This window comes from Microcaecilia unicolor, chromosome 9, assembly GCF_901765095.1.
Source record: "Microcaecilia unicolor chromosome 9, aMicUni1.1, whole genome shotgun sequence".
Lineage (NCBI taxonomy): Eukaryota > Metazoa > Chordata > Amphibia > Gymnophiona > Siphonopidae > Microcaecilia > Microcaecilia unicolor.
In genome coordinates, this window is record NC_044039.1 from 8,726,920 (window position 1) to 8,749,771 (window position 22,852).

Genomic DNA, 22,852 nt, shown 5'->3' on the forward strand with positions numbered 1-22,852 from the left:
CAAGTCTGTACTATGACCTTGACTAGCAGATGTACAGAACCTAATTTTATTATTGTTTGGAAAGCCGACAGAAGTTTCAGTAAGAAGCTGTTGCCTAATACTACATCTACTTCCTAGATCAAGCCTGAGGTTTTAGACAATAAACCAGTATCTTTTGGGGCATTAATAAATAAGTTTATTTGCATTTTCAAATTACAGGGTGGCTGAAACTTAAGAGAGAATTTTCATATTGATGATATAATTAAATTTGTCATTAAAAAAAAACCAACATCAAACCAAAAATTCTTTATAATTGATTTTTCAAGCTTTGAATGTATTGAAAAGCCTGTAGTCTGCTGTTGAGACAGACATGGGGAAGCCTCCACTTGCCCTGGGGATTGGTAGCATGGAATGTTGCTACTATTTGGGTTTCTACCAGGTACTTGCTTAGCCACTGTTGGAAGCAGGATACTGGGCTAGATGGATCATTGATCTGACCCATTGTTCTTACGCCATGGTATTCTTAATCAGGGTGGAAGATCTCACCACAGGCATGGGAAAACCCACTGGTACTGCAGCTAAGAACTGCAGGCAGGTGCCAGTGTATTTATGTGGTACATTTTAGCTGTGATTTTTGCAGGTTTTTTGAGGCTGTCTTGTAAAGACACAAATGTGCCTGTTTTGTCTTTGTAAAACAAGAAGGGAGTATAATTATTCCAAAGTGACCCCAGTGTTTTCATTTGCACTACAAAAATAGGGGCAGCATATCATAAATAAATGTAATAGTAAAATACACTCAATGCTAAAATATACTAAAATATGAGATATGTTCTCAGATTATGAGCCAGGACTCAAGAACAAGTACAGGCAATTTATGATTCCAACAGGGTTCTCAAGCCCTTCAACTGTATTCAGAAATCACATAAATCATAAACACACTTGTAGATAGTGTCCGTCATGGTGCAAAATCAGTTAGTTGGCTATTCCACAAAATATTCCGAGTGAAGATTCAAATTAAAATATTGAAGTAACGGATGTCTGTTTGCCCTTCTTACCTAGTTGGCCTAATAAAAATTCAACAACAACAACAAAATCTCCCATGGGCTATAATCTGGAGTAGAAACCTAGTCCTGGAGCACCGCAGCCAGTCAGGTTTTCAGGATACCCTCAATGCATATTCATGAGAGAGATTTGCATGCACTGCCTCCACTGCATACAGATCTCTCATGAATATTCATTGTGGATATCCTGAAAACCTGACTGGCTGGGGAGCCTCCTGGACCAGGTTTGGGAACCACTGATGTAAGGAATTATGCTAGAAAGGCATGAAGATAATACTAAAGTTGAAAACAACTCAAAGCCAAGAGTGTCATAGAAGAGGTTTAGTTATTACTCTTGTTACGAATAAGAAGGGATTATCAGGAGCTCCAAGCCTGAGCCCTGGATTGGCAATGTCCAATTATCTATGCCCAATTAACATCAATAATAGATGCTAACATGGCACCGATTAGGGGTTGCGCACGTATCTGGCTGTTCTATAAGCCTAAGTCCCATAGCGCGCAACCCAAAAGGGAGCACGGTAGGGCATGGGAGGGTCGGGGGTGTTCTGAAAAGATGTACACAGTGTTATAGAAGTCTGTATTTCTGCGCCCAACTTGCGTGTTGGGATTTATATCAGGTTTCAGTTTGCGTAAGCCCCCCTCCCAAACTTCGCGCCCAAAGTTTGGCGCGTAAATCCCTGCTAGTCACAACTCCTATAGAGGATGCTCATCCCGGAACACCCTTTATAGAATAGCGCTGAATATCAAGTTTTCCTGGCACCTTTGTTGCCATTTACTGAATCCGTCCCTGAGTGCCTTAGAGAACCTTGATCAGGTAATGGGCAAAATCCAGTGTTGCAGTACAGGTGAGTCAAAATACAGTTGAAATATAATTGTGCAAAAATAAATCAAATATAAACTGGAAAAACAAGAGGCAGAAAGCGTATGGGATCAGTAAATCTCCTGTGTAAACCAGGGTAGACGGAGAGCACTGGGGTCTACATTGTGTGCAGCAGCAGTGAGAAAAAGCCAATAAGATGTTAGGACTTATTTGGAAAGGAGTAGAGAATGAAACTAAGGGTATCCTGATTCCTCTTGATAAATCCACGATGCGACCATTCATAGTAACGTAGTAGATGACGGCAGATAAAGACCTGTTCTGAAGAGGACAGGCCTGTTGGAAATGATTGTTGGCCAGGGATACTTGGGGATCACCCCCTTGTACTTCTGGGAATGAACAACACGGAGTGGATTTACAAGTGACCCACACTGGCCACTGTCGTACACAGGATGCTGGGCTTAATGGAAAATGATCTGACCTAACAAAGTGATATGGAGGGCAGGTCTGTGTGAGAGGACTGTACTAAATACAGACTATACTGCAGGAAATGTCAGAAAAAATTAGCATACCCTCACATTATCATGTTGTGGCTTTATCAAAAATGTCTGTTCAAAGGGGAATGATTATGTGCCACCGTCCCCACCACCCCTTATTTTTAAGGATGTTTCTACATTAGTTGATAGAGCGCCTGAAAGCATGCCATCAACACAGCTTTTGTGCACAGTGAAGCAGGCCTTTTCATGGTACACAGAATGACTGTGCGGGTAAAGGTATGTACTCCTTGCACTGCTTTCTGTGGCCATGCTCAGTTCTTCACTGTCATAAAGCTTCACTGACAGATGCTAACAAACCTCTTTTTCTCAGCCCATGAGGTATATGAGATCCACGCAGGTCATTGGCTATGTATTTCAGTGCCCTAGTTGTCTCTGACTGGAAGGTTTTCCTGGACTTTTTCCCTCTTATTTCGTATGTGAGAAGGGGACAATAAATGTAGCTTCAGGCCTTAAAAGCTGGACTATCTGATCAACGAGCTCTTTAATGTATATTTAGTCTGATTAAAAATATATCACCTAATATATTTTTTGTTGGCATTCATTTCCAAGCTTCTAAGCGAAAGCTCAACCATTTTATTGCTTGAAAGAAAAAAGTAAGAAATTGCTTATACTTTTTAATGACTGCAGTCATAAATGTTTTTATTTTTTGAGGAATTACGTTGTGAGTTGCCCATTTGAAGATTTTTTTTGAGGTTTTTTTTTACTATAAGTCTCTCAACCTTTTTTCCCCTTAGAAATCTCTATCCAAAATTTGCATCACCTTGGGCATCTTCACCTTGTCGACCTCAAGATATTGGTAGGGGAGAGCATTTACATTATGTTATGTGGTAATATTTGTCAGTGGCAAAGAATTGTGTGGTTTAACTAATTCCGAACCATTCTTTTTCCTTTATTAAGACTTCCATGTTCCTTCGGAGTACTTAACAAACATTCACATTAGGGATAAGGTGAGTGTGCATTTCTCTTTCTCATAGTCTATATATATAGATAGATTATTAGCTGCATGTCTTTTTTGTACAGTATTTTGGTCTAAGAAAATGTTCAGTGACCTTTTCCCAATTAAAAATTCATTTCCTTCATTTATATCCCACTTATCTCCACGATCCTAATCAGATAACACTTCTATGCTCTATTTTAATAGTTTATACAGATTCAGGAAGAAGCGATAGTACTTTAAGCTCATTGACTTAATGCTTCATTTAAATATCTGAGGTTGGTCCCCAAAAACAAACCATCAAGCGGTCCGCTAGCTCCAGAAGCAGAGAGACTGTGGAAGCAGACACAGTGGATAGAAGAAACGTAATTTATTAGTAATTGAAATAAACGTATGTCTGACATGGCTGTGTTTCACCCATGGGCTGCATCAGGGGCAAACCTTATCTGTAAAAACAAATAAAATATGGATAGAACATGATAAAAACCAAAATCATAAAACATCAAAAGAAGTAATGCTACATTCAAAATGTAAAATGGTAAGTGAAACTGTAAAATAATTTTACATCCAGAACGCACAAATAAATGATAAATTAATGATATAAAAAAACTGAAGTGTGCTGTACTAATCTAAACATTTGGAATGTGAGAACCACAAAAGAGCACATTGCATAACCCTTATGGTGTAACAGATTCACTTCACCATTAGGCATTACTGTAATAGTGAAAACATAGGGGTCCTTTTACTAGCTGTGGCAAAAAGTGACCCTTCCACACGCTAAGGTTACTTTTAGCCGTGGCCAGAAAATGGCTGATTTTCTGGTTTAATGGCCATGTGTTAAGTTATCAATACTAAATAAATGAGGAGAGAAGAGACCTCATATAGAATTCCAAAAAACACTCTTCTCAAAGCTAGCAATAAATTACCATTTGTAATATTATTATTATTAGCATTTGTATAGCGCTACCAGATGCACGCAGCGCTGAACACCTGACACAGAGAGACAGTCCCTGCTCAATAGAGCTTACAATCTAAAATAACACAGACAAGACAATTAAGGGCGAGGGAAGTACTGGGTGAGAAGGAACAAGGGGGGGGGGGGGGGAGGCAATTGAGTAGTGGCTAGGAGCCAAAAGCAGCAGTGAAAAGGTGGGTTTTCAGCATAGATTTGAAAACAGGTAGAAATGGAGCTAGACGTACAGGCTCAGGAAGTTTATTCCAGGCGTAAGGTGCCGTGAGAGAAAAGGAACGAAGCCTGGGGTTAGCAGTGGAGGAGAAGGGTGACGACGAGAGATTTGTCCAGTGAGCAGAGGTCACGTGGAGGAATGTAGGGAGAGATGAGAGTGGAGAGGTAATGGTGGGGGGGCTGCAGAGTGGATGCATTTAAAGGTCAGTAAGAGAAGTTTGAACTGTATACGGAAGCGGACAGGGAGCCAGTGAAGTGACTTGAGGAGTGGGCTAGTGTGGGTATAACGATTTTGGCGGAAAATAAGCCGTGCTGCAGAGTTTTGGACAGACTGGAGAGGAGAGAGATGACTGAGCAGAAGACCAGTGAGAAGTAAATTGCAATAATCTAAGCGAGACGTGACAAGGGTGTGGATAAGGGTTTTGTCAGCGTATTCAGAAAGGAAGGGGCGAATTTTGCTGATGTTGTAGATAAAGAGATATAAGCAATAGTGTAGCTGCATAGTGTGAGCAATGCAAAGGGGGGGGGGGGGGGGGGGGAGGAACCTCAGAACCCAACCTGCCTTTAACATTTCTTTTATAGCAGGAATTATAGGGTGGTTCCTGTCATCAGCACAAAAGAACCCCTTTGCCAATCAGATCTCTAAATCTATCTGCTATATTAACAACGGCTGGTGACCATATAAAAACAGTGACTAAAAAATATATGGAAAAAATGCAAAACTTAGCTTTTTCAAAAGTCGTGCGCTGTTCTATAAAAACTCATGCTGCAAACCACACCCAACTGTGGCCAGAGTTTTGCCGTAGCTTTATCAAGGTATCTCACTTTAATCTAAAAAAAAAACCAAAAACGTGTGTCAAAATTGTGCTCATGCTGTTGAACATATAAAACCAGTAGAGCGAACAATGTTTAAAACAAGTTTAAAGTAAACAGTACTTGCCAGCAATGAATCGCACTGTCGTTTCCAGCGTCACCAGGTATCCCACAGTGTGGCTGCAGGAAAGCCCTTCCCGTTTTAAAGATGAAATTGCTGATGCATTTTCCTCTATTACATCCTATCCAAATACTTATTAATGCTTCCAGTCAGTTCTCTGACTAAGGCCCCTAGGCTCTTCAGATTTCAAAGTGAAGATCCAAAATTGTTCTTTGCACGAAAGTTGTTTCAGATGGTCTGAGCTTTCGTCAGGAATCCAATCACGCAGCTGCATTGTTCTACGAGTGGAGCTCGCATTTTCTTATTTTTTTAAACAACTGTGTTCATTAAAGCGTAGTAATTCCCCAACGTCATATCCTATAGTTTCTACGCCCCAAAGGTGATTGATCTGACTCCGTCTTCCTTAACTATTCACAATGTAACCCATAATCGTAATGTAACAAACTGTATTTCCATCATTTACAATGTATTGTAAGCCACACTGAGCCCGCAAATAGGTGGGAAAATGTGGGATACAAATGCAATCAAATAAATAAATAAAATAAAAAAAGTGAACTTTAAAGGGACGAGTTGTCTGTCCCACAAACACCTTAGGACATGAACACATAATCAAATATTTATTTATTTAGGCATTTATATCCCACACTTTCCCGCCCAAGGGCAGGCTCAATGTTCGAAAAGGCTAACAGCAGTATAAAAGGACACATCAATCTAGTAATAAACAGACACAGTAAGGGCGAGGTAGTTGGTGGGGAGAGATAGAGGGAGAGAAGTGAGAGAGGAGGTAAGGAATGCAGTATGGTTGCACAACATAATGGGTCAGAAAACATTAAGGCAGTGCTGAGCTGTAGGGTAAGCAGTCCTGAATAAAGCGGTCTTCAGGGAGATTCTGAAAGCCTGTTGTTCAGAGGTAGCTTTTACTGAGTTGGGCAAACCATTCCACAAACGTGCACTGATGTAGGGAAAGGTAGATGCGTGGCTGGTTTTATACTTGAGGCCATTGCACGAGGGGTAGTGGAGACGTAAATAGGATCGGGAATTTTTGCTCAAGTTCCTTGGTGGCAAGATGATAAGATTATCCATATAAGCTGGAGCTTCGCCGTGAAGGATTTTGTGCACCAGGGCACAAATTTTGAATGTTATACGTTCCTTGACAGGTAGCCAGTGCAGGTTTTCTCGTAGTGGCCTGGAGCTGACGAACTTCGATTTACCGTAGATCAGTAGCAAATATACCACAAAAGAACTGTCACTTGTAGTTCAATGTCATAAAGGAAATCTTTTTAAAGAAAGGACCAGTAAACAATATATCTAATTCCATAGTGATAGCACAGGGTCTACATTTCTGATGTTTTCTGTGCTGTCCTTCTGACTATGAGGTATATGCTGTTTTTCAGTGTCTGAGGGACTTAATAAATCGTCGAGATTTTAATGTCTAGTAAACGCAATTCTTACTAAAAGTCCCTCAAATGCAGGATGTTGAGTGATAATACCCCAATATCGTCTTAAAATACATGAAATCTTCTCTATACCAGGGGTATAATGTCTTTAATTTTGCTATTAGTACGCAGCCATTAACAAAAAGTAGCACGTGATCTCTTACTTCCACCTCTTTTGTAGGCGATAAGGGCCCACATGCTAATCCTGCACTAAGCATGCGGTAATGTAGCTGTGCTAATTGATTAGTACAGACACACGCACTTTCCACCTCCAAGGCGCCCCCTCGGCAAAAAAATAAATGTTATTTTTTAGCATGCCGGTAGGGCAAGCACATGTCAAAAGTACCGCTGTATGCCATTTTAAGCTATGGTAAGCATGTGTAAGTGCTTACCACAGCTTGGTAAAAGGGTCCCATAGAATGGAGTCACTGCTATGGGAAAAACGTTTCAGTCAGATAAAAGGATAATATGCCAAGAAATATAATAATAAATAAATACAGGGAACTAATGAGGACCTCCAGACACCGGGGGTGGGGGGGTTGGGAGCATACTGTTCTGTTGTCTGTGGGAGTCTTGATATATGCCAGGCCGTGATCACATGACCCTGGGGTAAATGAACAGCAGAGCAGCACAAGGAAGTTTTATTGACAGGAGACGGCAGGAGTGTGCTTGTCCCATTATCTGGCCTGAAACCAGTTGGTGGAGCTTGCCACCATATTGACTCACCTAAAACAATAGCAAATGCTTATTAGAAATAAAGACCACCAATGCGTGGCTTGGTGTGGACCAGTAGTGAACTTTGGTTTGAGTGTATCAAGATGGCGGCTATGGCTTCAGCCTTGTCACATGGCTCTGTCTTCTGTCAAGCATCCTCGGAGCAGCGCTGGCTCTGTTGTTTGCACATTTATCTCATGCATATTCATTGTGGGTGTCCTGAAATCCTGACTGGCTTTGTGTGTTCCAAGGACTGAGTTGAGAACCACTGCTTTAGGAGCAGTATGGCTATTAGACTTCCCTGCTACTGAAAATGAGTGAAATACATTAGAAATGCTCAAGAATTAACAACACAGGGTATCAGTTTTAATGGATGCAAGGAACTCTTAGGTCTCCATATGGCTTGTAGCTTCTCAATCCTATGGCTGGGATATAAACATTATTTTTCAAATATCTAGAAATCATTGTGCTCTGTGTAGTGTTAGAGTGCTTTAGAGGTCTCCAGAAGATAGAAAATAGATCCAAGCTCTATGAAGACAGCAGTGAGCCAAACAGGAGATGCTGTGTGTATTTTTTGTACAGAATCTTTTCTTATAGTTAAGCTTTTTGAGGGTTGCCAACTTTTTAACAGAGAAAAACTCAATACCTGCCCTGCTTCATGCTCCACCCTGCTCTGCCCCAAATCCTTGCTACATCTTTTCAGCATTTTTCTCTTTCCCTCTCTCTATATATAGCCCCCCCCCCCCCCCCCCGAGTTTCTTAAGCCCCTCTCTCTCGCAGGTCCATCGAACAACTCTCCTGCTGCCTTTCCCTCTCTCTCACACTGCCCCGGGTCCATTCAGCTTCCACTGCCTCTGTTTGTTACTTCCCTGGGTCCGGCCAATGGTCTCTGCCTCTTCCAACCCGCCCCCCCCCCCCCCCCCCCCCCACACACACACACACAAGTTTCTTAAGCCCTTCTCTCTCCATCCAACACCTCTCCCGCTGCTTCTTCCTTTGTTTCTCACTGCCCCCGGGTCCATATCGAGTTATTCTATGTATGTTTTCTTTTTTAAACTTTTTTAAAATATTTTTTTCTGAAGGTCTGTCTAAAACCATACACACAGAACAGCAAGTCCTTTTGGCTTAACTGAAGTGTTTACAACTGATAAAGTGAGCTTTTATCCTGAAGGGGAGCATGCTGCATTTTCAGACATTGCTTTTTCATGATTAATGAGTATGACTTCTTTGAGAAACTGACAGTTTCCTTCATTTGCTGTGTGCATTTAAAATGTGTTTGTTTTTCTTTTCATGGTGGCTGCTTTTTAGACAGTAGCCCTTGGGGCAGCTGGTCTGGCTTATCAGAGAGATCCAAATCACTTTTTTTTGTGTGTGTGCCAGCAATATTAATGAGGATATCCATTTATTTTTAGTTAGTTCTTATTAAAACAAAACCAGCTTGCAGATGTTTAGTGTCGGTCTGTACCTGGACCAGTGGTGTAGCCATAGGTGCCCTTGGGGGCTTGGACTCCCCCAAATTGGATTTGGGTCCCCCAAGGTCTTGTGGTTTAGCTGGCAGGGGTCCCCAAGCCCCGCCAGCAGAAGTCTTCCTCTAGTGCAGTTCGCCACTGTGCTGCCTACCCTGCTTCCCCCCCCCCCCCCCAGCCATGCTTGGTTTTAGTGAAATTGAGCATGCGGCCTGCAGAGGAAAGCAGGGCAGGCGGCACGAGGGAGTGAACAGTGCTTTCGAAAGACTTCTGCTGACGGGGCTTGGGGACCCTGCCAGCCTAGGTATGTGGGGTTGCGGCAGGGAATGGAGAGCAGCGAGGAGGCGGGGGTAAAATGTGCCCTCTGACTTTGGGTCAGCCCCCCCCCCAAAAAAAAAAAAAAAAAAATTGAGGTGTGACAAAGCACCTGCCCTGTAGTGCCCCAGCACTACCTGGAGAGTGCCAAAGTGGTCTGACCAGCACTGCTATCTGGATAAATGTTGTTGAATATCCAAGTATGACCTGGTCAGCGGGACATATCTCGGTTAGAGACACTCCTGTCTAGATAAGTCACATTGAATATTGCCCCTACATTTTTTGTTTGCTGGCATTCTCTGAGGACAAGCAGGCCGTTGTATTCTTACAGCTGGGTGACGTCATCTGACTGAGCTTGGTGCAGACGCTGACTAGCGAAATGAAGAACTTTCTAGCAGCACCCCACTGTGCATGTGCTGGTACCCTCCTACCCGTTGCACGAGCACGGGTCCCTCATTCTTTGTTTTTCCATGGATGCGTCTTCATGTTCTCCACAAGTGTGATTTGTGCCTTCCCGTGCGGGTTTTCAAGTCCTCTCAGATCATTTTTTTCTTTATTTTATCCTTTTTTCAGTTTCCCTTTTAATTTTTTTTTAGTTTTTCAGCCCTTAAAGTTTCTTTATTTTTTATATATTGCTAAGCCCTTTTAGCCCAGAAACCTAACCTCAATTTGAACACTGTCCCTTTATCTGGTTCAAGATTGAGTTTAATTTGGCTGCAGTTCTTTTTTCGATGTCCCCCAGTGGCTTCAAAAGGTGTGCCCAATGTAATTGGATAATTTCCATGATGGACCCGCACAACTGGTGCATCAGGTGCCTTGGACCTGATCATGAACCTAATGCAGCTGAGGACACAGAATATGTGGCAGGTTCAACTGGAGAAGCTTTTTGGCTCATCGAAGGGTGATATATCGGCACTGGAAGCATCGGTCTCGATGGCTGCCAAGACTTTAGCATCCACTTGGAATGCACTGGCATTGAGGAGGTTGCCACCTTTCTTGATACCGGGTACTGAAAGTAGGCCCTGGGATTAGTCAGCATCTGACCTGACACTGAGTGCATTTACAGATTCGATGTTGTCCTCGTTGACACCGAAGGACTGTGATGCTATGCATCGGGGGAAGCACAAGAAGCATAAGCATCAATCCTCTTTGACACTTCCTTTTCTATTGCTGCTTGTCCTGTGGGACTTTTTTGTTCGATTACCTTCTGGTTTTTGGCAGATGCTGTAATTGCAAAGCACTCAGGCATCGAGGGTGCTTGTGCCAACTGTGGATCAAACCCAGGTTCTTCCTGAGGCTCCTTTTATACCGGTGAAGGGATCTTTGATGCCGGCACCTCAAAGGGTGTCAACGTCAACCTTGACGCATACAGTACTGCTCTTGACGTTGAAAGAGGAAGCTTCCCCGAAGTCAGAGAGTAGGGCTGTACCTCGGGACTTTTCATGGCATGGACATGGATCCACTGAGTCAAGGCAGGCACATACAAATTCAGTACAACTTGAGTACAGTGAAGAGTGTGAATGGGACTGCTCATAGGATTTAGGAGGACCCACATTATTTCTCAGAGGAGGAGTCTTATGGGATCCCTTCTGATCCCTCCCCACCTTAAGAGAGACATAAATCTCCACCTGAGGTTCTCTGTTACCGGTTTTATCAGGGAGAGATGGCTTCTGTCATCCCATTTAAGTTAGAAATGGAGGAAGAGCCCAGGGTGGAGATGTTGACTGACCTGGACTACAGGTCTCCTCCCTAAGGAAGGGGTCACCGTACCATTTCACTCTATCCTTAAGGATGCACTAATGAACTGGGAAGCTCCCCTCTCAGTGCAGGTTGCACCTAAGTAGGTGGGTACGCAGTACTGTATCCAAGATTCAAGAGGGCTAGACTGCCACACCACACTCTGGTGGTCAAATTAACTCTCAAACGAGCTAGGAGCTCTAGGACTCATGCCTCAGCTCCCCCAGGTACAAAGGCCAGGACACCAGACTCATTTGAGAGGAAAACTTTTCAGGCCTTATCATTTCCCACATCCAGTCCTACCAGCTCTACGTGATCCTTTACTTGCAGTCTTTGGTCCGCAGTACACAAAGTCGTGTGGATACTCTCCCACAGAAGCGGCCACAAAACTTTGTCAGTTGGCCAGTAAGCAGCTGGAGTATAGGAAATAATCTGGCCAGAGGCATGTATGACTTTTTTTGATATAGTGTCCAGACTCTCCACTATGGGTGTGGGGATGTGCACACTCTCATGGCTGCAAGTCTCTGACCTAGAACTGGCGGTTCAGGAGAGGGTGGCGGACATTCTGTACCGGGTTATTAATAGTAATAACCCACTCAAACCTTTCAGTTCAAAGCAGTTTACAAAGTAAAAAGAGACTGGACAGGCCCAGTGATGACAATAAAAACAAACTAAACTGTGTATTTAAAAAGAAACATCAAGAGAGTAGCACATACTTTTTAAACAGCAGTGTTTTAACATTTCTGTGAAATTCCCTTTAAGAGCTAGATAATCTGTTTACTATTGAAATATCTTTTCCTAATTTAGCAGCTTGATATGCCAAAAGATGTTCAAAGTTCTTCAAAGTTTTAATATCCTTGGGGGATGGAAAGACAAAAAAGTTGTTATTCCCCTTCCTGAGGTTATTCCCCTTCCTGAGGTTCTTCTTAGCTTCCACTATCTTAAAATGTTCATAAAAATAGCAAGGAACCAATCCAACAAGACAACTTGGTCTGCTTAGGAAACAAATCTCCATATTGGTCTCCTTGAGCTCAGAGCCATTTGGAATGCCCTGAAGGCTTTCAGAGATTGGCTGCAAATCCAAATTATTCTCATCCAAATGGACAACCAAGGGAGGGGGGTATGGGATCCTACCCCTTGTGTCACGAAGTAGTGGGGATGTACAACAGTAGGCCCTCTTTCACGGTATAGACCTCCAAGCCACATACCTCCCAGGAAAGGACAACTGCCTGATGGACAGACTGAGCAGGGTTTTGCAACCGCATGAGTGGTCTGTTAGAATGGGTATGGCCCACGAGATCTTCTGAGAGTAGGGCACCCCCTCGGTGGATCTTTTTGTCACATCTCAAAAACAAGGTCTCCCAGTTCTACTGCACTCTCAGATCACACGGCAGAGTAGCGTCTGATGCCTTTGGGGGAAGGGTCTTCTGTATTTGTATCCTCAGGGAACTATGATCCTAATTACACCTACTGTACGAGGCAGATCTGGTTCCCTCTTCTTCTGGAGTTATCCTCTGAAGATCCATGGAGATTGGATTGTTTCCTGACCCTCATCACACAGAATGACAGGTCTCTTGTACATCCCAACCTCCAATCCCTGGCCCTCACAGCTTGGATGTTAAGAGCATAGAAATTGTAACCTTAGATTCACCAGAGGGCGTCTCCCACATCTTGCTTCTAGGAAAGACCCCACTAAGAGGTGTTACTCATTTTAGTGGAGAAGGTTTGCTGTCTGGTGTGAGGCAAGGCCTTAGATCCCCTCACTTGTCCTACACAAAAACTGCTTGAATACCTCGTGCACCTCTCTGTCTGGTTTGAAAACCAACTCTGTAAGGGGTCATCACAGTGCAATTAGTGCTTATCATCACCATGTGGGAATTAAGCCCATCTCTGTTCAGCCTCTAAGTTCTCCTCATTCGAGGTTTGTTATTGACAAATCCACTATCAAACCTCCAACTGTGTCATGGGATCTCAACGTTGTCCTCACTTGATTCCTGCCATTTGAAGTATTTGACCTGGAAAGTTATGTTCCTGGTGGTGGTCACTTCAGCTCACAGGGTCAGTGAGCTTCAGGCCCTAGTGTCTGACCCACCTTACACTGAGTTTCACCATAATAGAGTAGTTCTCCGCACACACAAGTTCCTTCTTAAGGTAGTATTGGAGTTCCATCTTAATCAGTCAGTTGTTCTAGTTCCCCAAATCACATGCCCATCCTGGTGAAATTGCAAGAGAGCCTTAGCCTTCTATGTGGAGTGGACAGTTCACCCTGCTTTTTGTTTCTTTTAACCCAAGCAGGATAGGGGTAGCCATCAGCAAATACAAAATTTTCAGTTGGCTAGCAGATTGCATCTCCTTATGGTCTGAATCTAGAGGGTCTTGTTAAGGCTCATAATGTCAGAGCCATGGCTACGTCGGTAGTCCACTTGAGGTCAGCCTCCATAGAGGAAATTTGCAAAACTGCGATGTGATTATCTGTCCACACCTTCACATCTCATTACTGTCTTGAGCAGGATACCTGACGAGACAGTTTAGGCAAGCAGTCCTGCTGAATTTGTTTGGTGTCTAGAAACCAACTCCACCCCACTAGGCCCAGTTTTGTTCTGTTCCAGGCTGCACCTCCACAACTAATAGGTAAATGGTTGATTGAATTACAGGCCTCGACATTTTGAGTCCCTATTGTCCTAGCATTATAGTTTTCGGTAAGCCTGGTAGCTAGGGATTCCCAGTTGTGAGAATAGAACACCCTGCTTGCCCTCGGAGAAAGCAAAGTTATTCACCTGTAGCAGGTGTTCTCCAAGGACAGCAGGCCAAGTATTCTCACATACCCTCCCACCTTCCCGTGGAGTTGTATTCTTTACTTTTTACAATGACTGAGGGACCCTAGTGCATTCAGGACCAGCGCATGTGCGGTGGGATACTGCTAAAAAGTCCTTTATCTCGCTAATCAGCATCCACACCGGGCTCTGTTGGGTGATGTCACCTAGCTGTGAGAACACTTGGCCTGCTGTCCTCAGAGAACACCTGCAACAGGTGAGTAACTTTGCTTAATTGAGGAGTAGCTCAATGGTTAGTACAGTTGCTTGAGAACCAGGGGAACAGGGTTTGATTCCCAATGCAGCTCCTTGTGACTCTGGGCAAGTCACTTAACCCTCCATTGCCCCTGGTACAAAATAAGTACCTGAATATACTATGTAAACCACATTGAATGCACTTGCGATAACTATAGAAAGGCAGTATATCAAGTCCCATTTCCCTTTCCCCCTTTCCCTCATGACATCACAATATCAGAAGTGTATCGGGCAATCAAGCCATTGTGACATCACTGATGAGGTTGGCTCTTATTGGTGGAATGAGTGGAGGAGTAGCCTAGTGGTTAGTGCAGTGGACTTTGATCCTGGGGAACTGAGTTCAATTCCCACTGCAGCTCCTTGTGACTCTGGGCAAGTCACTTAACCCTCCATTACCCCAGGTACAAAATAAGCGCCTGCATATAATATGTAAACCGCTTTGATTGTAACCACAGAAAGGCGGTTTATCAAATCCCATTCCCTTTCCCCTTGTGCTTTCTTTTTATTAAAACAGAACCCCTTTTTTTCTCTGAGGATAAACGGGTTTGCCAGGTCACATGACTTTGCTTGGCACCAAATAGAATGAATTTTCCAGAGGTTTCTGGTAAAGCCTAAAAATCTTCACTGGACATGCTCAGGACTTCCTGTGATGCTATGGGCTGCTCTTTTTTTTTTTTTTTCTGCTGGGCATTCAGAGAAATTCTTATCAGGCTCTGTAGTTTTCTTCAGCACTCACTCTATTTTTTCCTCCTTGTAGCAGCCAAAAATTTTACTATTTTTCCCTTACTTTTCTAGTCAAATGTTTTGATCCTTCATTAGGTTTTATTATTGTTTTTGACATTCTGCCAGCTCATTTCTCTTTCCTCATTGTTTCAGCAGGAAACAAGGCAATAGTCAGAGCTGCAATTGATTTTTCTCTGCAGGCATCTTTTCTCTATAAAGAAAGTTTCCCCTTGATTTCATATTGATAACTGTAAAATCTGTTCTGACACGTCATGCAGAGCTGTTCACGCCTAGAAAGGCAGGCTTTGTGCCTCTCCTGCCAAGGAACTTAAATTCATTTCTAAGAAGCTGGCCTTGAAGGCTTGACACACAACCCAGGAAGCCACCCCATGGTCCTACTTGTGACCAGACATTGCAGAAAACATTCTCAGGTTCTTTGGCACTTCACTCTGAGGAAAAGCCCGAGAGGTGAGCCAAAGACTTTGTCCACTGGCGGAGCTTGGCGATCCCGCCAGATAAGGTCATTTGAATTTAGGGAGGAGGAGTAATGGAAGAGGAAAAGGGGAGGCAGAGTAGTGGGGTGCCTGGAGCCCTCCCATGGTCATTGTAGGCCCCTCAAAAATTTTGTTCTGACTACATTACTGCACTGTATTTTGAGTATTGTGTATAATTCTGGTCTCTGCATCTCAAAAAAGATATAGGTGCTTATTTTCAAAGCACATAGACTTGTAAGCCTACGTGCTTTGAAAATGAGCCTCATGTTGAAAATAGAAAAGGTACAGAGAAGGGAGGAGGGGTAGGGACCAAAATTATAAAAGGGATGTCACAACTTCCCTATGAGGAGATGCTAAAGAGGTTAGGGCTGCTCAGCTTGGGGATATGTTGTGAAGTTAGAAAGCAGCATTTTAAAAAATTAAATCGGAGAAGATTTTTTTTTCACTCAACGCACAGTTAAGTTCCGGAATTTAATGCTAAAGGATGTAGTAAAAACAGTTATTGTAGCTAGATTTAGAAAAGGTTTGGTTATGTTCCTGGAGGCAAAGTCCATAAACTGTTAATAAAAAGGCAGACATGGGGAAATCCACTGCTTATTCCTGGGTGTAAGCAGTATGGAATTTATCTGCTTTTAGGATCTTACATAAGTATTGCCATACTGGGACAGACTGAAGGTCCATCAGGCCCAGCATCCTGTTTCCAACAGTGGCCAAACCAGGTTACAAGTACCTGGCAAAATCCCCAAACAGTACAATACATTTTATGCTGCTTATCCTAAAAATAAGCAGTGGATTTCCCCCAAGTCCATTTTAATAATGGTCTATTAACTTTTCCTTTAGGAAGCCATCTGAATCGTTTCTAAACCCCGCTAAGCTAACTGCTTTTACTACATTCCCTGGCAGAGAATTCCAGAGTTTAATTACATGTTGAGTGAAGAAATACCTTCTCAGATTCGTTTTAAATTTACTACTTTGTAGCTTCATTTCATGCCCCCTATAGTCCTAGTATTTTTGGAAAGAGTAAACAAGTGATTCACGTCTACCCGTTCCACACCACTCACTATTTTATAGACCTCTATTATATCTCCCCTCAGCCATCTTTTCTTCAAGCTGAAGACCCCTAGATGCTTTAGCCTGTCCTAATAGGGAAATCGTTGCATCCCCTGTATCATTTTCGTCGCCCTTTCCTGTTCCTTTTCTTAGTTCCACTATATCTTTTTTGAGATGCGGTGACCAAACACAATATTCAAGGTGCGGTCTCACCGTAGAGCGATACAAAGGTATTTCTGACCTGGACTGGCTATTGTTGAAATTAGGATACTGGGCTTGATGGATCTTTGGTCTGTCCCAGTATAACAGTCCTTAAATGCTATTATGCAGAAACTAGGAAGAGGCAATTTGTGCTTCATTGTCCTCTATCACTGGTTTTGCAATCCAGAGGTGACTGGTTCAAATCCCGCTGCTGCTCCTTGTGATTTTGGGCAAATCACTTAACCCTCCATTGCCTCGGGTACAAACTTAGCTTGTGAGCCCTCCTGGGAGAGAGAAATATCCAGTGTACCTGAATGTAACTCACCTTGAGCTACTACTGAAAAAGGTGTGAGCAAAATCTAAATAAATAAAGATTCAATTCAGAATCTCAAAGAATAGCAAGATTCTGGAATCCTAAAGAGTGACAAGATTCCATGCAGAATCTCACAGTAGCAGCATTCCATGTAGAACTCTAAAGAATAATAAGTGGAGAAGTGGCCTAGTGGTTAGAGCACCGGTCTTGCAATCCAGAGGTGGCCAGTTCAAATCCCACTGCTGCTCCTTGTGATCTTGGGCAAGTCACTTAACCCTCCATTGCCTCAGGTACAAACTTAGATTGTGAGCCCTCCTGGGACAGAGAAATATCCAGAGTACCTGAATTGAATGTAACTCACCTTCAGCTACTACTGAAAAAGGTGTGAACAAAATCTAAATAAATAAAATAATCCTGAAATATTTCCTTATGGGGGAGAAAGAAAGTTCTCTAAGCAGATCCATACACAGCTGTTACCTTGTTTTCCTTAGACCACAGCCCCTCTTACTTCCATATTCATTCTCCGGGATAGCGCCTTGCTCATTTTGTCTTTATACCCTCTGTTGGAATACTTAAGGACAAATCTCTTCTGGATTGAGCCTTTCCAAGACTTGCACAGAGTTCTTCGTTGTCACTCTGATCTTTATACTTTCTGAGCTTGTCTCTATATTCAAAAGCATGGATTAATGAGACAAAGTCAACATGGATTTAGTGAAGGGAAATCTTGCCTCACCAATCTACTACATTTCTTTGAATGGGTGAAGAAACGTGGATAAAGGTGAGCCGGTTGATATTGTGTATCTGGATTTTCAGAAGGCGTTTGACAAAGTACCTCATGAAAGACTCCAGAGGAAATTGGAGAGTCATGGGATAGGAGGTAGTGTTCTATTGTGGATTAAAAACTGGTTAAAAGATAGGAAACAGAGAGTAGGGTTAAATGGTCAGTATTCTCAATGGAGAAGGGTAGTTAGTGGGGTTCCCCAGGGGTCTGTGCTGGGACCGCTGCTTTTTAACATATTTATAAATGACCTAGAGATGGGAGTAACTAGTGAGGTAATTAAATTTGCTGATGACACATAGTTATTCAAAGTCGTTAAATCGTGGGAGGATTGTGAAAAATTACAAGAGGACCTTACGAGACTGGGAGACTGGGCGTCTAAATGGCAGATGACGTTTAATGTGAGCAAGTGCAAAGTGATGCATGTGGGAAAGAGGAACCCGAATTATAGCTACGTCATGCAAGGTTCCACGTTAGGAGTCACCGACCAAGAAAGAGATCTAGGTGTCGTCGTTGATGATACGTTGAAACCTTATACTCAGTGTGCTGCTGCAGTTAAGAAATCAAATAAAATGTTAGGTATTATTAGGAAAGGAATGGAAAACAAAAATGAGGATGTTATGATGCCTTTGTATCGCTCCATGGTGCGACCGCACCTCGAATATTGTATTCAATTCTGGTCGCTGCATCTCAAAAAAGATATAGTGGAATTAGAAAAGGTGCAGAGAAGGGCAACGAAAATGATAAAGGGGATGGGGCGACTTCCCTATGAGGGAAGGCTAAAGCGGCTAGGGCTCTTCAGCTTGGAGAAAAGGCGGCTGAGGGGAGATATGATAAAGGTCTATAAAATAATGAGTGGAGTTGAACTGGTAGATGTGAAGCGTCTGTTTACGCTTTCCAAAAATACTAGGACTAGGGGGCATGCGATGAAGCTACAATGTAGTAAATTTAAAACGAATCGGAGAAAATGTTTCTTCACTCAACCTGTAATTAAACTCTGGCAGTTAGCGGAGTTTAAAAAAGGTTTGGACGGCTTCCTAAAGGAAAAGTCCATAGACCATTATTAAATGGACTAGGGGAAAATCCACTATTTCTGGGATAAGCAGTATAAAATGTTTTGTACATTTTTGGGATCTTGCCGGGTGTTTGTGACCTGGATTGGCCACTGTTGGTAACAGGATGCTGGGCTTGATGGACCTTTTGTCTTTCCCAGTATGGCAATACTTATGTACAGTAACTTGCTCACCTGAGCTGTTTTCCCTGCTGCCTCTTTCTGAAGTAGCTGTGCTCTGTCATGTCCACCTTGGACCTGTATCATCCGTTTCAGTCTGTTTTTAAGAGTTTGCTTGGCCAAAACTGCAATGACAGTTTTTGCATGAAAGCAGACTCTCATTTAGCCATGGTGTGTCAAATTTCCTCTGCCTCTATTGCACTGTTTAGACATTTTCTTTTACCATTGTGTAAATAAAGGTCAACAAACAAGTTGTAGTTGATAACCTAGTTAATATAATCAAAAAAAAAAAAGACTTCACCCACAACTTGTGAATCCTTATTTTTACAAATCCAAGAAGTCTACAATTCCCTTTTATGTAGCTTTCCTGGATACTAATTTTGTTCCTTTTCTCCAACTCCTTATATTTCATAAGTTCTTTCCTCCCTTTCATTGTTTCTAAACTCAAGTATGAGAAAATGAAGATCTGTTAGTTCGCGTACGTTAGCTGATTTTTTTTCATACCGTGCTAGTAATTCTTTCATGGTTGTGAAACTGGAGCAGTTGGAGCATTGAGAAGAGCTGCAGTCCGTCATGTCGGAGATGCTAAACCAGCTTGTTGGTTTTGTCTTCTGAGGAGATGTAAAAAGCTATCATGGCCATCAACAGAGTAGAAATTCTAGATCTAGCATTAATTAGAGCAGGTGTATTCCATTAAGTTGCAGTCCCTCAAGGAGTACTTAGGCTGTCTGAGCAGGATTGCAATTGGTTTTTAAAGGTTTGATTTATGATTTAATGTTCTGATTGTGATTATCATAAAACAAGCTATTACAATGCCCGAGACTGTATATACAAGGTAATAAACATCAAAAGTAGATGTTCTGAGGCCTTGCTGGAATTATTGTTATTATACATCCATTTGTGTCAGGCCCAGATGGTGGATTTTATGTATGTGAGTTTAAATTTTAAAAGAGTATGTTGATGTTATTTTAGACTGTATGGATAGCAGCAGGTTTCCTTAGTGAGAGCAGATTGCACTTCTGCTCGTGGGCCAGTAATGATTGTTTTTATATTTTTATGTATTTAGAATGCAATGTATTGTAAGTCACTTTGAGCCTGCAAAGAGGTGGGATAAGGTGGGATACAAATGCAACAAATAATAATAATAATAATTAATTTGTATTCCGTATTTGACTGTTTTTGTATTTGATTATTTATATATTGTTCCTCTGTTGTAAACCTCATGGGGTGGTCTTTTGATAGAGCAGAAAAGCAGTACATATATATAAATGGAGGGTTAAGTGACTTGCCCAGAGTCACAAGGTGCCTGTGCCTGAAGTGGGAATCGAACTCAGTTCCTCAGTTCCCCAGGACCAAAGTCCACCACCCTAACCACTAGGCCACTCCTCCACTGTTGCTACTATTTGAGATTGTACATGGAATGTTGCTATTCTACTAGCAACATTCCATGTAGAAGTCGATCCTTGCAGATCACCAATGTGGCCGCACAGGCTTCTACATGGAATGTTGCTAGTGGAATAGCAACATTCCATGTAGAATCTCCACTAGTATCTATTTTATTTTTGTTACATTTTCACCCTGCGCTTTCTCACTCATGGCAGGCTCAATGCGGCTTACATGGGGCAATGGAGGGTTAAGTGACTTGCCCAGAGTCACAAGGAGAGCTGCTTGTGCCTGAAGTGAGAATCAAACTCAGATCCTCAGTTCCCCTGGACCAGAGTCCACCACCCTAACCACTAGACCACTCCTCCACTGTTGCTACTATTTCAGAATCTACATGGAATGTTGCTATTCTACTAGCAACATTCCATGTAGAAGTCGATCCTTGCAGATCACCAATGTGGCAGCGCAGGCTTCTGCTTCTGTGAGTCTGACGTCCTGCAGGACGTCAGACTCACAGAAACAGAAGCCTGCGCAGCCTTCTACATGGAATGTTGCTAGTGGAATAGCAACATTCCATGTAGAATCTCCAATAGTGGCAACATTCCATGTAGAATCTCCACTAGTATCTATTTTATTTTTGTTACATTTTCACCCTGCGCTTTCTCACTCATGGCAGGCTCAATGCGGCTTACATGGGGCAATGGACTGTTAAGTGACTTGCCCAAAGGCACAAGGAGCTGCCTGTGCCTGAAGTGGGAATCGAACTCAGTTCCTCAGTTCCCTAGGACCAAAGTCCACCATCCTAACCACTATGTCAGTTATATCTACCGCTTCAAAAAACCCAGGTATTCTTAAACTAGAATCCTTATCCTGGTTCTCAGATTCTGCTAATTTATCCTGTAGAGAATCCTTTCATCAGATGTCCAAACTGTTTTTTTAATCTGTGTATACTTTCTGAAACGTCTTTTAGTGTAGGACTCTACTCCTAAAATTCAGGCAGGAAAATGTTAACTTTGTTTTTGATGTTTCCTGCTTTTATCATTCAATTTTCAAGGATCCAATTTATTCCAGCAGCATATTTAAATTAGGATGTGTGCATAACTCTTAACACGTCAGGGCCATGATCTTCCACAATGACCGAACTTGCATTGTCCTCGCTTTCTTGAGCAAAAGTTGCTGCCTTAGACGTCTGAGCTGTTTTCCATTTCTAATTTGTTTGGTTTACCCAGTTTAGCTTTGATAGGTTTAGGCATTTCCACCTTAGGTCAGCCTTTTGTCTCACCAGTATTCTTCTCTAGGTCATATGCTTCAAGCAGCTCTCCATACTTTGGATCCTAAAAGAGCCTCTGCCTTTTGTCTGGAATGCTTTACCTGCAGGAATGTTTTTAAAAATTGCTCTTCTGATATGCATAAGCCGTGTACACCTGCACTTTTGCCTGCAGTTGGAAGAAACGTTGGTTTTCATTTAAGTGCATACTTTTAGATTTTAAAGTATGTTTATAATTTTTCATGGAAGAACTATATGTACTAAACAGTTTTGCTGGGGTAATTTTCAAAGTGGACTTAGTTGTATGAGTTTGCTTTCAAAATTGGTGTAACTTATGCATATGAGAGCCTGCAAATTAATTGATAATTAGATTCAGGTGATTGATCATAGCCAGGCTTGATTTCAGCCAGCCTTGTTGAATCTAAACCACGATATATTGAACTTTATACTATGAGAGTACAGTAGTCACCACAAAGTTTCCAAAAGATTGCTATGCCGTTGTCGAAGGAAATTCCAGAAGACATGAGAGAAATTTGTTGACATGTATCATTCTGAAATAGGTTACAGAGCCATTTCTAAAGCTCTGGGATTCCACCAGACCACAGTAAAAGCCATTATCTTCAAATGGAGAAGACTTAGGTGGTGATCCTCCCAGTGGCCAGCCTTCCAAAATTGCTCCAAGGGTGTAGCAACAATTCATCTGGGAAGTCATAAAACATCCCAGGAGAACATCCAAAGAACTGCAGGCCTCTAGCCTCAGCTAAGGTCAGTGTTCATGACTCAACAGTAAGAAAGAACCTGGGAAAAATAGGACTCTTGGGAGAGCAGCAAGATGGAAACTGCTGTTATCCAAGAGTTAACATCATTGTTTTGTCTCACATGTGCAACAACACACTTGGATGATCCCCAAGCCTTTTGGGATAATGTTCTATGGAAAGGCGAGTCAAAAGTGGCATACCGACTAGTCAGACATGGTGGTGGTAGTGTGATGCTGTGGGGAACCTTTGCTGCCTCAGTACCTGGAAAACTTGCCCTTATTGAAGGAACCATGAATTCTGCACTGTTCAAGAAAATTATTAAGGAGAATATCCAGTCATCTGTCCATGAACTGAAGCTGAAGTGTACTTGGGTTATGCAGCAAGATGATACGTCGATGATACGCTGAAACCTTCTGCTCAGTGTGCTGCTGCGGCTAGGAAAGCGAATAG

The 22,852-nt window shown here is 42.4% G+C and overlaps 1 protein-coding gene across 6 annotated transcripts in view; it reads left to right on the top strand.

Annotated features, from left to right (window-relative positions):
* CNOT2 (CCR4-NOT transcription complex subunit 2) overlaps positions 1-22,852 on the top strand; it is a 156,103-nt gene that overhangs the window by 113,439 nt on the left and 19,812 nt on the right. For all 6 annotated transcript variants that reach the window (XM_030214116.1, XM_030214114.1, XM_030214110.1 and 3 more), the window contains 2 exons: positions 3,149-3,210; positions 3,312-3,361. In XM_030214116.1, coding sequence (XP_030069976.1) covers positions 3,149-3,210; positions 3,312-3,361 — 112 coding nt within the window. The remainder of the gene's footprint in view (positions 1-3,148; positions 3,211-3,311; positions 3,362-22,852) is intronic.